Raw genomic sequence first — 15,603 nt, forward strand, 5'->3', positions numbered from 1 at the left:
AGCATTATACAATGTTTTCTTTTTTAAAATTTCTTTACAAAGCAAGAATGACACTCTCTACTGCTTATAATTCACTGCAGTTTATGTTACATGGTCCATGTTTACATTACAGAACAAAATTATTCCTAAGTTTCCCTTTTTGAATTGATGGTAATGAAATTGAAAGACTAATGCTTGTGTAGGTGTTCAGTTTCATCTAATTGTTTTGATAGTATTTGATTTTTTAGATTCAGAATATATTTCATAACTGTATTACTGTAGAAATGTAGCAAATTTCTGTCTTATTCAGTTTTGTATTATGTTACTGTTTTGAACTTAAGTTTACCAGTTTTGAAAACAGTATGTAAGCATGTGCAAATTGGCCTGTACGTACAAAGAGTTTTGGCAGTTGTTGTCTGAGTGAGAAAAGAATTCATGAAATTTGAGAGATGTAGTCATTGAATGCATTTTGTGCCAAAGCAATGATAACTGATCCTCAGTTTAGCCCACATAGACTTCTGTTGTGCTCACTGTGTGAAGAGTTTTGCAAAAGTGACCGAAGTATTGAGAAATGTGTCCTAGCGTCTGTAAAAAACTGTAATATTCATCAAATCACTTACTGATGGTTTTAATAAATAGAATTTATAAAACAAAGTATAAATTTTATGGGTACTGATGTTCAGCTATAGTATTTAATCAATTTTTCAGATCATCAGTCCAATCACTGACAGCTGCAATTTCTCCTACTAACTTTTCAATAACAAGTGATACTGAAGGGTTTAGATAAAAAAAAAAAAGAGGTCTAAATACTCTCTGGATAAAGTAGCTCAATTACCAGCCTGCTCTTGTGTTGAATACTCCCTTTGTGTTTCTGCCCAAGGTCACTTACGTAAAAGCATCTGTACAGCCACATAAACAATAAAGCTTTATTAGATGTGAAATGGAGCTAGAGCTCTAAGTTCACTAATAAAAGGGTCATCGTGACAAGTCAAAGTACAAAAATTGTCTTAACATCACCATGAACTGCGTTAGACAGGCTGAATAAGATGGAGAATTTATATGATTTACACTTTATAGTTTGAGTATCAAAACAGAACTACTGTGCTAAATAAGACAGTTCTGCATCTTATCAGAAAGTCTATTTCTGGGGGTAGTTTATTGTCATAAGTATTAAGTAATAATAACTACATGTACTTGCTATAGGATTAGGATGTGATTTAGGTTAGTTGCTTGTCATTATTCACAATTTATATGTAACAAGGACACTAAAATAAAGTGTTAGAACCAGAAAGACACACATGATGTCAACAGTATAAAACTTTTGCTTTTATTTTGTGGCTGAACCAATAAAAAAAAAAGAGCACCAAACACCTTTTATTGACCTATTTTAATGAGCAGCGATGACAGTGGAAGCTCATTGGCTGTCCTGGCTGTAGACCACGCCCACTTGTCTCCTGGCTTCATCCATGATCTCAGCCAGCAGCGCAGAGTCTGCGTGAGACATGCGTGAACTCTCCTTCAAACCTGCACCAGATAACAAGCAATAAATAAGAGTCCAGATCAGATGACTTTATGAGCTGAAGGTCATTAATCCAGTGTTTCACAGAAGTGCCATCTTGTGGTTAATGCTTGAATAACATGGTTATCATTGGTACTGATGATTACCTTTAAGCAGGCAGCGTCGGACCTCTTCTGCCTCGTAACGCATGCCTGTGCTGTTGATGAAGTTCAGCGGTAGGCCGGGTTCAGGCACCGGATACTGAGTCTCCACACCGTTCACGATCAGAGACGTCGGGCACCACATATGAGCTGGAATCTGATCACAAAAATACCACAAAAGATTTAGCTCTGAAAGTGCAATATGTGCCTTTAAAACTCATACACTGAATATTCCTGTAGTTTGACTGATAAATCATGGCACTTGCAACACAAAGGTCATGGGTTTGATTCCCAGGGAACACTAAATAAGACGAGCTCCAAGCATTTGGAAGCATATCTTTTTTAAGTTAAGTTAATTTAAATATTAATTTTAAAATACATTTTACATACATGTTACCTATTACATATTATTAAAGTAAAAAATGAATACATTTGCTTATTAAAATGTATGTATTTTAAGTCTCTTTAGCCATTTTTTTCATCATTTACTTAAAAATTTTTTCAATACTTTAAATGTTGTTTTTATGACCTGTGAAGCACATTGAGATGCATTTTATGTCTGAAAGGTACTATTCAAATAATAGAAATTTTACACTTTTATCCACTAAATGAGCTCATTTCAAATTTGATGCCTGCTACAGGTCTCAAAATAGTTGGGACAGGGGCATGTTTACCATGGTGTAGCATCTCCTCTTCTTTTCAAAACAGTGTGAAGATGATCGAGGTTATGAGTTTCTGGAGTTCTGGTGTTGAAATTTAGTCCCATTCTTGCCTGATATAGGTTTCCAGCTGTTGAAGAGTTTGTGGTCGATGTATTTTTCTCTATAGGTGAAAGATCTGGACTGCAGGCAGGCCAATTCAGCACCCGGACTCTTCTACGACGAAGCCATGCTGTTGTAATAGCTGCAGTATGTGGTTTTGTATTGTCCTGCTGAAATACACAAGGCCTTCCCTGAAATAGACATCATCTGGAGGGGAGCATATGTTCCTCTAAAACCTTTATATACCTTTCAGCATTCATAGTGCCTTCCAAAACATGCAGGCTGCCCATACCGTATGCACTTATGCACCTCCATACCATCAGAGATGCTGGCTTTTGAACTGAACGCTGATAACACGCTGGAAGGTCTCCCTCCTCTTTAGCCCGGAGTACACGGCGTCCGTGATTTCCAAAAGGAATGTCAAATTTGGACTCGTCTGACCATAGAACACTTTTCCACTTTGAAACAGTCCATTTTAAATGAGCCTTGTCCCACAGGACACGACGCGCATTCTGGACCATGTTCACATATGGCTTCCTTTTTGCATGATAGAGCTTTAGTTGGCATCTGCAGATGGCACGGCGGATTGTGTTTACCGACAGTGGTTTCTGGAACCCATTTAGTAATGTGATTGACACAATCATGCCGATTAATGATGCAGTGTCGTCTGAGGGCCTGAAGACCACGAGCATCCAATAAAGGTCTTCGGCCTTGTCCCTTACGCACAGAGATTTCTCCAGTTTCTCTGAATCTTTTGATGCTGAAGATGATGAGATTTGCAAAGCCTTTGCAATTTGACATTGAGGAACATTGTATTCCACAATCTTTTTATGCACTCTTTCACAGCTCTGCCCATCTTTACTTCTGAGAGACTCTGCCTCTCTAAGACATCCCTTTTATAGCTAATCATGTTACAGACCTGATATCAATTAACTTAATTAGTTGCTAGATGTTCTCCCAGCTGAATCTTTACAAAATTTTTTGGTTTTTTCAGCCATTTGTTGCCCCCATGCCAACTATTTTGAGACCTGTAGCAGGCATCAAATTTGAAATGAGCTCATTTAGTGGATAAAAGTGCAATATTTCTCAGTTTAAACATTTGTTATGTTATCCATGTTCTATTGTGAATAAAATATTGGCTCATGTGATTTGAAAGTCTTTTAGTTTTCATTTTATTCAAATTTAAAAAACGTCCCAACATTTCCAGAATTCAGGTTGTAAGAAGTGATGTGCTCTGCAGGCCTGCATCAGATTTAATCGAAGTCACTGTGAATAAAAGCATCTGCCAAATGAATGAAAGTAAATGTAAATAATCTGAATCATGATCATGAGATGTTTGGGTGCATGTGATTTAGTTTTAACAATAAATTCACTTTAAAAGCTGTTTTCGCCAGAATGTGACAGCAGTTACAGTAATATGTTATCAAATATTTAGATTGTTGAGAGCAGTTCTACATTAGCTGGAATGGAAAGGTAGTGCTTTAGCCCGGTTTAATAAACACCAGCATTCTGACATTGGCTCGTTTCCAACAGACCTTGATGGTGCCTTTGGTACCGACGATTATGGCTTCGTTTGGAAGCTCAGCGGCGATTGTGCAGGTACAGACGGCCATTCTGTGTCCAGAGAACTTCAGCGTGACGATCATCGCTTCATCTACACCTGCGGATATTCCAATCAAACAAACTGTCAAACCTGTGATTTGATGCTTTAAATGTTGTTATTCTGACCTGCGAAGAACATCAAGATGCATTTTATATATATATATATATAATATATATATGCATCAGATATGATCCGATGTGTCAATCATCATCATCAATCTATATGTCTAACTGACTTTGGCCCGTTCAGTACCAGTGTCCAGACAGAATCCAGTTGCTTGAACACACTCCGGTTTCTCCCCGTTAAACACCATCAGCACAAACTGCAGGCAGTAGATGCCGATGTCGAGCAGAGCACCTCCTCCCAGGTCCTTCTGCACGGCACGCACCACATGGATGAGAGGCACGCCGAAATCCGCACGCACCACCTTCACCTCACCCACCTCCTTCTGGGACAGCAGCCGGCTGATCTCCACAGAGGCCGGAAAGAAACGGGTCCAAACGGCCTGCAGAGGAGAGCCAGAAGAAATGCTCCAGTACAGTACAGTATGCAAATCAAACCCAAACACTTGAAGATCTCCTCACCTCCATGAGGAAGACGTCGTTCTTCTTTGCTGTGGCGATCAGTTCCTGAACTTCCTTCAGGTTCATGGCCAGCGGTTTCTCACACAGGATGTTCTTCTTAGCGTTCATGAAGAGAGTGCCCACCGACAGATGATGAGGGTGGATGGTGCCCACATACACCACGTCTGAAACACACAACCGTCATCAACACATCATCTCTACACTCTCACATGACAGGAAACAACACATCTGGAACAATCCCACTGGAATACATTTGCACACATGCACTGGATATCTGTCAGTGTGTTCACCGTCCTCTTTATTTGAGTCATTATTGAATCATCATCGTCATTTTCTACAGGTAATGTTCTTGTAGCATGGTCAACCTGGTCTACCATGCTACTACTACCATAGTGCTACTACCATACTACTACTACTACTACTACTACTACTACCACCACCACCATAGTGCTACTACAATACTACTACAACTATTACTACTACTACCATACTGCTAATACCATACTACTACTACTACTAATACTACCATACTACTACTACTACTACCACCACCACCATAGTGCTACTACCATACTACTACTACTACAACTATAGTGCTACTACCATACCATTGCTACCATACAACTAATACCATACTACTTCTACCATAGTGCTACTACCATAATACTACTACCATACTGCTAATACCATCGTGCTACAATACTACTGCAATACTATTACAACCATACTTCTACTACAATACTAATACAATACTACTACTATACCATTACTACCATAATGCTAATACCATACTATAACTACCATACTGCTACTACAATACTACTACTACTACTACTACTACTATACTATTACTACCATACTGCTAATACCATATTACTACTACTACTACTACCATACTGCTACAACCATAGTGCTACTACCATACAACTACTACCATAGTGCTACTACAATACTACTACTACTACCACCACCATACCATTACCACCATACTGCAACTACCATACTACTACTACTACTACTACCGTACTGCTACAACCATAGTGCTACTACCATACAACTACTACTACTACTACTACCACCACCACCACCACCACCACCACCACCACCATAGTGCTACTACTATACTATTACTACCATACTGCTAATACCATACTACTGCTACAACCATAGTGCTACTACAATACTGCTACTACCATACAACTACTACCATAGTGCTACTACAATACTACTGAAATACTATTACAACCATACTGCTACTACCATACTACTACTACAATACTTCTACTACAATACTACTACTATACAATTACTACCATACTGCTAATACCATACTATTACTACCATACTATTACTACCATACTGCTACTACAATACTGCTACTACTATACTATTACTACTACAACAACAACAACAACAACCATAGTGCTACTACCATACAACTACTACCATAGTGCTACTACAATACTACTTACTACTACTACCATACTATTACCACCATACTGCAACTACCATACTACTACTACTACTACTACCATATTGCTACAACCATAGTGCTACTACCACACTATTACTACCATACAACTCCTACCATAGTGCTACTATAATACTACAACAATACTATTCCAACCATACTGCTACTACAATACTACCATACTACTACTACTACAATACTACTACCATGCTGCTACAACCATAGTAAGATGCATCATGTGCCTCTCTGACAAAACAAAATGCAAATTTTGATTTCTCATGTCATGACCCCTTTAAACTTCTAATGCTCTGCTGATTTCCTTTAACTGTCCATTAGTAAGACATTCTAATGCAACGCAGATAAAGCTCTGGAAAAACATAGAATATCAGAAACAGTATCTGATACAATCAAATAAAAATAACTAAAAACCCAGCTGGAATTTCAGTAAATCCATCTATTTCAGTAAAATAGATGATTTTAACTATGTGACAGGAGAACAGACGGAGGCAGTTTAACGGACACATGATGATGGTAGTTTTGCACAGACGCTGTTCTGAGATCAGCATTTTGTCTCACCGATTTCTGGATCTTTGGCCAGCTCTTCATAGCTGCCGTATGCGCGTGAGATGCTGTGCTTCTGCGCAAACTCCTGCGCACGCTTCAGGTCACGTGCAGCCACAGCCACCACCTGTATTCAGCAATAAAACACCATTTTATCATTCTTAAAATTATAATAATACCAGATTTCATGTTTTATGTACATTTGTTTAAATTTTACTTTACAATTTGTACATATTAGTAGCTACATATACCGTTATTCTTGTTGTGCATAATCAAACGTTATATATTACATGCAACAATGTATCTATTCTTATTGTGAGTAATTAATCGCTCTATTAGATGCAATAATGTATCTATTCTTGTTGTGCATAATTAAACATTATATATTATATGCAACAAAGTATTCTTGTTGTGCATAATCAAATGTTATATATTACATGCAACAATGTATCTATTCTTGTTGTGCATAATTAAACGCTATATTATGCAACAATGTATCAGTTGTCGGTGTCGCTGTTTCTCCGCCGCACAGTGAAGTTTCCGGATTCAGATGTGGTTTGTTTACACTCAGCAAATCATATAAAAGTTTGTGGAATGCATCATTAAAGTGTCTTATGAGACTCGATGCGTGTCAGCTGTCAGTATCAGTTTTAACTCGGTTAACGCCTTCATACAGTGACAGTGTGCGAGTTTATCCTGTAGTTTGAAACTAAGCTGAAGTTCTCCAGGAGTTTCTCAGGTGTGTCTCGGCTCTGTACCTGGTGCTGTTCTGGCGGGAGAGTCTTCAGTGCCACTGTAAAGTCATGACTGATTTTTCCAGCGCTGCAGATTCCCCACCTGATCGCCATGATGCCGTCTCTCTCTCTGTGTGTGTGTGTGTGTGTGTGTGTGTGTGTGTTACTGTAAGACAGCTGATAGGCGCTTTCGGAACGCTTCGTGAAGCTTCGAAAGATCAGCTAAACATTTGTTTCGAACCAATGATTCGGAGCGCGTTTCAAAACTACCAAAGTCACGTGATTTTAGTAAACGAGGCTTCGTTACGTCATAGCTGTTTCGAAACGTTTTTAAATTTCACTAAACGCCGCTAGGGGGCGATCTTTTGCTTATGCATCTTTTGGCTGAGTTTTAGTTTTATGTGAACCAGTACACAATATACAACAATTATTATGATACACTGTTGTCCATGCTGGAAAACCAGATAATTAACAAATATGGGTTTTTTTGGGGGGTTTTTTCAAGAAAAATGTAATCTTGTACTCTAAATGCAGCCATAAATGATAATAAAAAACAAATAAATAAATGAAAAATGATTACCACAGTTATTTTAAGTTATTTAAAATATCGATTCGGAAGCAAAAGACTATACATTTATTATATTATAACTATACAATATTTTGAAAAAACTAATATCCACCTTATAATTTTGTAAGAAAAGATTTAACACATTCCACTGTTAGAGTCATATTTATTGTGCACAATTTTCTACACACATGACTTTTATTACACAAATGTTCAAACATGATCTTTTCCTGAGTAGCACCGTCCAGTGAGGCAGAAATGGAGGGCAGTCATTGGCTGTCCTGCTCATAAACCACGCCCACCTGCCTCCTGGCCTCATCCATGATCTCAATTAGAAGCTCGGAGTCTGTCAGTGACATCTTAATGCTCTCCTTCAGTCCTGTAAGACAGATGAGAGTCGCTCAGGACGGATATTGTTAACAGCATGACACCCAGAACTCATGGGATATATTTGTGTTTAACTGTGTGTTACCTTTCAGGAGGCACCGTCTCACTTCTTCCGCTTCGTACCTCAGTCCGGTACTGTTCTCGAAGTTCAGAGGCAATGCGGGCTCAGGGAGAGGAAACTCCGTCTTTTTCCCGTTCACTTCCAGAGTGGTTGGGCAGTGCATGGGATGCGCAACCTAGTGCACAGAGCAGATGACAGATCAGTATGCATACTAATGCCTTATTCTGCATAAAACACTGGTTTGTAATTACAGCTGTAGCTCAAACAGCGCAAGCAACATCAAGGTCATGGGTTCGATTCCCAGGGAATGCATGAACTGATATAATTTTGAATGCAGTATTTGTTGCTTTGAAATGATGTAAAATGAAGCACCACGGTAAGCCTCCAGAAACCCCATGTGTGTCTGTTCTCATTCAGTCACTCACTCTGATGGTTCCTCCGGTTCCACAGATGGTGGCGTCATTTGGAAGCATACAAGAGATAGTGCAAGCGCATATTGCCATCCTGTTCCCGGAGAACTTCAAGACCACCACCGTCGACTCATCGGCTCCTGAGATGCACAGATGAACCAAAGATCATGTTCAGTTCATCTGGAAAAAATGCCCTCTACAAGCAAAGAACCGTCTCAGACAAAAACCTTTTGTTGCACTTGCACAAAGCACAAGAATATTGACTAAAACTGATAAAAATGACCGAATTACACAAGAAAATTACTAAAATTTTAACTGAAATTAAAGTGAAAACAGGTATTGTAAAAATTAAATTAAATTCAAAATATTAACAAAAACTATAAACTACAATTATATAAACATAAAAAACTAAAACTAATAAAAATTACTAAAACATACAACAAAATGATTAAAAATGTAACTGAAATTAAAGTGAAAATAGAAATTGTAAAAATAAAATCAAATTCAAAATACTAACAAAAACTATAACAGTATCATACTAAGATATAAAACTCAAACTAAAAACTAAAAATATAGAGTCATATTAAAATAATAATAATAATAGTAAAATATTAAGGGGCCAAGCACAAGCAAGCAAGCAAGAAGTAAAATCATCAGTAAAATATAACATTTTATTTTATAAACTTTATTGTAGTTAGTGGCAATTTAATATTTTGTTCAGTTGTAGCGCCACCAACAGACGCAATCCCACCACTTTTTTATGTGTCCTCAGAGTGAACCTATAAATAAGTGTGTTAAATTTGGTGAAAATATCTAATTTCGTTCAGGGTGTATATGTATGAGTACATAAAAATTGCTTTGATTGCATTTTTTTGCCATTTACCATCAAAATATGGGCATTTGGGCTTTAATGTATAGCCAACAACCTGTGTTTCTGAATTTCCTACGGGGGTTTTGTCTCAATTGTACTAACGGTTTCAAAGATATTTGCAAACATTGTTTTAACGCTAAATCGAAACATTGCACAAACCATAATGCGAAGCCTAGCATGTTAGGTATCGTTGGACTCGGCAAGGATTCAATCTAAGGAGATGACTCCTATGAAAATATCTCAACCACATCAAAAGTTATGAGCATATGAATATTTGATTTCACCACTAGGTGGCGCTGTCTCGAAACTTCTCGGGCTCCATCGTGCTCTTCTTTGAATTTTTTTGCGTGTTATTCAAGAATGGTTGGGTTTATCAAAAAGTTTTTGATAACTTTTTGCCAGCATAGTCTGAAGATGATCTGATTTGATTTTCATGAAAATTGGAGCAACCGTCTAGGAGGAGTTCGAAAAAGTACGTTTTTTGGCGGGAAAACTTGGCAGGAAAAGTTTCATGACGGAAAATGACGTCATAGGGTGCAATCGAAGGAATCGGAGGAAAAATAATTTTGAGTAAATGAGTAAAATTTTGGACTGGTGGTGGCGCTAAAGGGATTGAGTTAGAGACTCCAAATTTGCTATGGTGACAGTTCAGACTGACCTGTATCAGTTTGCCAAATTTCACAACTTTTTACCATGCGGTTCTATGGCTGCCATACACTTCCAGAGCAGAAATGAAAGAATAATAATAAGAACGCCAATGAATACAATATGTGCCTATGCACCTTCGGTGCTTGGCCCCTAAAAATGACCAAAAATATACAACAAAATTACTAAAACTTGAACTGAAATTAAAGAGAAAACAGAACATGTAAAAAATAAAGTAAAATTCTAAATATTAACAAAAACTATTAGTATCTTAATGATACTAAGATATAAATAAACTAAATCAATATAGAAATATTTAAAAACTTAAATTAAATTAAATTACCAAAACATACAACAGAATACTTAAATTTGAACTTAAATTAAAGTGAAAATAGAAACTGTAAAAATAAAATCAAGTTCAAGTATCATATTAAAATATAAACTAAAATTAAAATGAAAACAGAAAATTTCAAAATATTTACAAAAACTATAATAGTATCATACTAAGATATAAATAATCTCAGACTAAAAGCTAAAACTATATAGACATAAATAAACGGCTCATCTTTCCCGTCCACAATCAGTCACCATGGACACTACCCTAATCATCACAGCTGTCTGTCATTTGAGTCAATCGTCTGTGTATTTAAGTTCCTGGTTTTTCTTCAGTTCAGTGTCGGGTGTCGTATGTTACATGTGTGTTCCTGCCTTCATCTGTGTTTGCCTGTTGGATTATCTAGCAAAGACTTATTGAGAATTATCTTCATCGCCGTGCGAGTTTCTACACAGCCAGCCCGTTACAGTAACCATGGTTCCCTGAGAAGGGGAGCGAGACACTGCGTTCGAAGACACACTGAGGAACGCCAATGTGTTAGTGCGAGTTCCCATTCCAAAGGGAACTAAAACTAATAAAAACATGTCTTAATGATAATAAAATAACATTGCGGCAAACACACTTGACAATAAAATCTGATTCTGATTTTGATAGTATATTTAGTATTTGATTTGTCTCCCTGTTCAGACAATTGCTGCGTGTGTATTTATACGTTAGAATATACTTTAGAATCTAAAGATACGATCTTATCTCTGTACCTGAGGGCAGCAGGACCCCTGTGGCGTGGATGGACTCTGGTCTCTCCCCCTTGAACACCATCAGTGCGAACTGCAGAGAGTAAATGCCGATGTCCATTAGAGCTCCTCCGCCCATCTCCCTATCTGTGGTGCGCGTCCGGTCCATCAGAGGTAAACCGAAATACACCTTCACCATCTTCACCTCCCCGATGGTGTTTTCTGAGAGCAGCCTGCCAACCTCAGCGTACACCGGAAAACACCTGGACCAGACGGCCTGAGAGAGAGACAGATGCCGTGTTTCATTTCAGCTGCCATGAGAAAATGATGACTATTTTTTAGGACAGTTAAAATGTCTTTCATGAAGATGCTGCGTTTACCTCCATGAGGAAGACGTTGTTCTCCCTGGCGGCCGAGACGAGCTGCTTGACCTCTCGGAGGTTCATGGCGAAGGGTTTCTCACACAACACGTTCTTCCCTGCGTTCAGGAACAGCAGACCCACCTGAAGATGATGTGTGTGGAGAATACCGATGTACACGACATCTGACAGAGGACATGATGACAGAGACATTTTGAGTATGCATACTAATCTATCTATCTATCTATCTATCTATCTATCTATCATAGTGTTGAGCAGAGTCCGACATATGAGATGAACTTTACTGATAAATTTCTGCCAAAAGAACCACATAAAGCAAAAGAACTTAGGGTTGATATGGTTGATTTGATCACTCAAGGTTTGCAAAAAGAGCAAGACAAAATCTCGAAGAAGCAAGCCAAAAAGGAGAAGAAGAACTACTAGGATGGAAAGAATGAAGATAGATTCCAAGGCCAAAGAGATGATTAAATTACTGAGGCAGCAACAGAAAATTAATTTGAAATTGATTATGCTTATAAAACAATCATATGCTTTGAGTACTTTTATGGGTGAAACGGGACAGATTACAAACAAGGTTGAAGCTTTGACAACGGAAGCTTCAGCGCCGGTTGTATCTGAAAATTGTGTTTAAGGGATAAAAGGTTAAAATGATGTCTAAACACAATGTATGTTTTTATTATACTCAGAAGTGTTAATCGAAACTAACCGAGATGTATGTTTTTATTTTAACTAGAAGTGTTAAAGGGAACTAACGTGAAGGTCTTAAGTTCAAGTGATTAAAAATGTGTCAAAATTCATAGAATGTGACACAGACTACAAAAGGTGTTGCTAGGCAGGTTGCAGCTGAACTTTGTTTCTTATATTTTGTATGAAACAGGAAACAGTGCAGTGTTAGGCGCTGTACTCCTGTTTACAAATAAGGAAATGTTTATGTTGGAAAAAGGATGTGATCTTTGGAGACTATATATTGGAAACATTGTAACAGAAGGTGGCCACACCTCGGGTGAAGACTTTCTCGCCTTTATGTTCTGTTTTTTATTCTGTATCTTGTTATTAAACCGAAACCATTGTATTTGGTGATTCGTAAACCTCTCTATAACAAGTCTCAGAGTGAATTACTTTTACATAAACTATTATCAATACCTGCAATTAAATTACTTCCATCGAGCTTCAAGAGCATCTTGAAATCTCTAATTGTCGAGCAACGCTCTCAATCCAATTAATCTGAAGGTAGGACCAAATCTTTTGATGCAGAAAAGGATTGTAGAGATGTATGTTTGAAAAGTTAGTGATTGAGGGGGACAATAAATACAATAATAGTAATCCATTTACTCACCGATATTTTGATCCTTTATCAGCTCATTGTAACTGCCGTATGCATTTGGAATCCCATGAGTCTTTGCAAATTTCTTTGCACTTTCCAGACTTCTTGCTGCAACTGCAACTATCTACAAAACACACACACACACAGACACACACAGAAAGTTAATGATTATAGACTATCATATTTAAAATCACATGTTTAGTTCAGGCTGGACGGTACCTGGTGATCTTGATGAGAAAGTGTCTTCAGAGCCACACAGAAATCATGACTGATGTTTCCAGCTCCACAGATTCCCCAGCGAGTTGCCATTTTCCTTCTGACGTCCCGCACGAACAGTCCTGCATTTATCTGCGGTCCAGAGTACAGGTGAGCATGCAGATGTCATGTGATGTGATCTGATAAAGTGTAACTTTGTGATTGGAAACGGTTGTAAACGTCTGTCTTTGTCGCTCAGGCCTGGATGTAGTTCTTCTGTCTGTATTTGTTAAAGATTAAACGCGTGGGACGGCACATCAGTGTGTTCAAGGCTGAATATGATGAGCTTATAGTGACTCAACACAAATCAGATCTTCATTAAATGTGTCAACTAATGATGAACAAGCATTTTTTACCTGTGTTATTACTGTAGGATAGTATGCTTGTGTAATGCATGATAAGAAAACATGCTACGTCACTCCCTATGGTGACCTGCCAAAATATATTTTGAGGCCTATTAAATGTAAAAATGGAAAAGTTTTCAAAATAAGAATCTGAAATTTGTTCTTAAAGGTTGAAACGATATTTAAATGTATAAAGTATTAAATGTATATTTTACATTTTCCACATTTGTTAAACACATTTTTGCTTCCACAAGTTAATTTTAACTAGTTCTGTGCTGTGATAAATTAATTTACCTTATAATAAAAATAATAAGCAAAATATATAATAATTTAATGACATTTTAAAGAGAGAAGAAAAAAAAAATCAAATAAGAAACTGTAGTCAGTAAGCCTGCAGCCTGTGTCAGTCAGTCACTAGGTGGCGCTGTGATGCCATCATAAAATCAAACAGCATTTAGTTTGTGTAGACAATTCAAATACAACATACTCAAATGGCAAACAAAACATAGAAAATTAGCATTTTATTATATATATATATATATATATATATATATATATATATATATATATAATGTTTCTAATTCCCTTTTTTGTACATTTGAGGCTAACAATAACCATCTGAAATTTTACAAACATTGCAAAATGCATAAATGTGAGATGTGAGTGTGTATAATATAATATATAATATAACTAACATAACATAACAATATAATATAATATAATTTAACATAATATAACAATGTAATATAATAAAAAAAAAAATGTAAATAGGAAAGTATTAAATTAGTTGAAGTCAATGGAAATTCCCACCACAGAAAGACAAGTGTGTGTGTGTGTGTGTGTGTGTGTGTGTGTGTGTGTCATTGATAACTCTGTCAGGTGTGTTTGGGGTAAAATCATCAATGATGTCACTCATCTGAGGGATGCTGGGATGCTGTGTGCCGTCGTCATGGCAACAAGGTACCAGCTGGGCAATCTGTATGCAAATGGAAGCGCGCGGCCTAATCTCGCACCGGTAAGGCAGGACCTGGTCACCATGGCAACGCAACCCTTGTTTTTTTACGCTTCACGCCGGAACCAACCTTTTCCCGGTTATTTCTTGAGAGAGAGAGAGAGAGTTGTTAGATGTTATCGTGACCCAAAGTATAGTGGCATTCGATGGTAATATCATATTGTGGCTTTATGGACAGATACTTGCATGTGTCAATATATTCTACCAAAATCAGTGTCAAATGGAGTTACAAGGTTTCTGACAAGCGAATTTCGGACATGCGTGTTTGTCTGTCATTAGAATGGCAGCATCATAAAGTGCATTACGTCATCAACTTACAGGTTATACAGTTTACTGTAACTATGTTGTAGCTCAGTGTTTTCTGTAATTTGGCCAAAATCTCATGTTATTAAAAACGAAGTGCTACGCAGAGGCTATTTAAGACATATATATATATATATATATATAGTGTTTCTTGAGTAAACAAAACGCTGTACTTATTCAAAGAATAAGGTCTTAATTCACCATTGCATTGCAAACAAACAGAGACGCTCCAAACTTCATTTATGATAGCGGTGGGCGGAGTTATGAGGTTTGACTGACAGTTTGAGGAGCCAATGGAGATACGAGGTTTAGTCATTCGCTATTTTTAATAGGTTTCATTGGTTAAATATTTGTAAAACCCACAGACAGACACAAAGGGTGAACAACAGACAGCTACGATATTATTTATTTTTTTATTTAGATACTACAGTGGCGCATTGCTGCCACATACATAATATTTTTTCCACTCAATTATGTCGTAATAACGAGATATTATGTCGTTAAAACGACATCTTTTCTCGTAAAAACGAGATATGTCATTAAAACGACATATTTTTCTCGTTAAAACGACATATTTTGTACGTGACGTGTATGAAATATAGTACCTTTATCTGATCTATAATAGA

At 37.2% G+C, this 15,603-nt stretch overlaps 2 protein-coding genes across 2 annotated transcripts; both read right to left on the reverse strand.

The window, feature by feature from the left end:
- Window positions 1-1,283: 1,283 nt before the first annotated feature.
- Window positions 1,284-7,629, reverse strand: LOC127499723 (trans-1,2-dihydrobenzene-1,2-diol dehydrogenase). Its single transcript, XM_051870252.1, has 7 exons — window positions 7,377-7,629; window positions 6,634-6,745; window positions 4,587-4,750; window positions 4,255-4,507; window positions 3,935-4,059; window positions 1,645-1,795; window positions 1,284-1,503 (listed from the first exon to the last, which is right to left on the reverse strand). Exons 1-7 carry the CDS (start codon window positions 7,464-7,466, stop codon window positions 1,394-1,396), a joined length of 1,005 nt encoding a protein of 334 aa, XP_051726212.1. The 5' UTR covers window positions 7,467-7,629; the 3' UTR covers window positions 1,284-1,393.
- Window positions 7,630-8,063: 434 nt separating this feature from the next.
- LOC127499721 (trans-1,2-dihydrobenzene-1,2-diol dehydrogenase-like) lies at window positions 8,064-13,528 on the reverse strand. The gene is made up of 7 exons (XM_051870251.1): window positions 13,283-13,528; window positions 13,076-13,187; window positions 11,740-11,903; window positions 11,384-11,636; window positions 8,791-8,915; window positions 8,390-8,540; window positions 8,064-8,296 (listed from the first exon to the last, which is right to left on the reverse strand). The coding sequence occupies exons 1-7, from the start codon at window positions 13,370-13,372 to the stop codon at window positions 8,187-8,189; spliced, it is 1,005 nt and encodes a 334-aa protein (XP_051726211.1). The 5' UTR covers window positions 13,373-13,528; the 3' UTR covers window positions 8,064-8,186.
- Between the last annotated feature and the right edge of the window lie 2,075 nt (window positions 13,529-15,603).

This window comes from Ctenopharyngodon idella, chromosome 18 (assembly GCF_019924925.1).
Source record: "Ctenopharyngodon idella isolate HZGC_01 chromosome 18, HZGC01, whole genome shotgun sequence".
In the NCBI taxonomy this organism is placed as follows: Eukaryota; Metazoa; Chordata; class Actinopteri; order Cypriniformes; family Xenocyprididae; genus Ctenopharyngodon; species Ctenopharyngodon idella.

Coding starts and splice junctions, on each gene's coding strand:
- LOC127499723 (XM_051870252.1), bottom strand. CDS start 7,466: ATGGCGATCAGGTGGGGAATCTGCAGCGCTGGAAAAATCAGTCATGAC. Junction 4,508..4,586: donor ACGACGTCTTCCTCATGGAG/GTGAGGAGATCT, acceptor TCTCCTCTGCAG/GCCGTTTGGACCCGTTTCTT. Junction 4,060..4,254: donor TGGATTCTGTCTGGACACTG/GTACTGAACGGG, acceptor GAATATCCGCAG/GTGTAGATGAAGCGATGATC.
- LOC127499721 (XM_051870251.1), bottom strand. CDS start 13,372: ATGGCAACTCGCTGGGGAATCTGTGGAGCTGGAAACATCAGTCATGAT. Junction 13,188..13,282: donor TTTCTCATCAAGATCACCAG/GTACCGTCCAGC, acceptor TGTGTTTTGTAG/ATAGTTGCAGTTGCAGCAAG. Junction 8,541..8,790: donor GAACCGGAGGAACCATCAGA/GTGAGTGACTGA, acceptor TCTGTGCACTAG/GTTGCGCATCCCATGCACTG.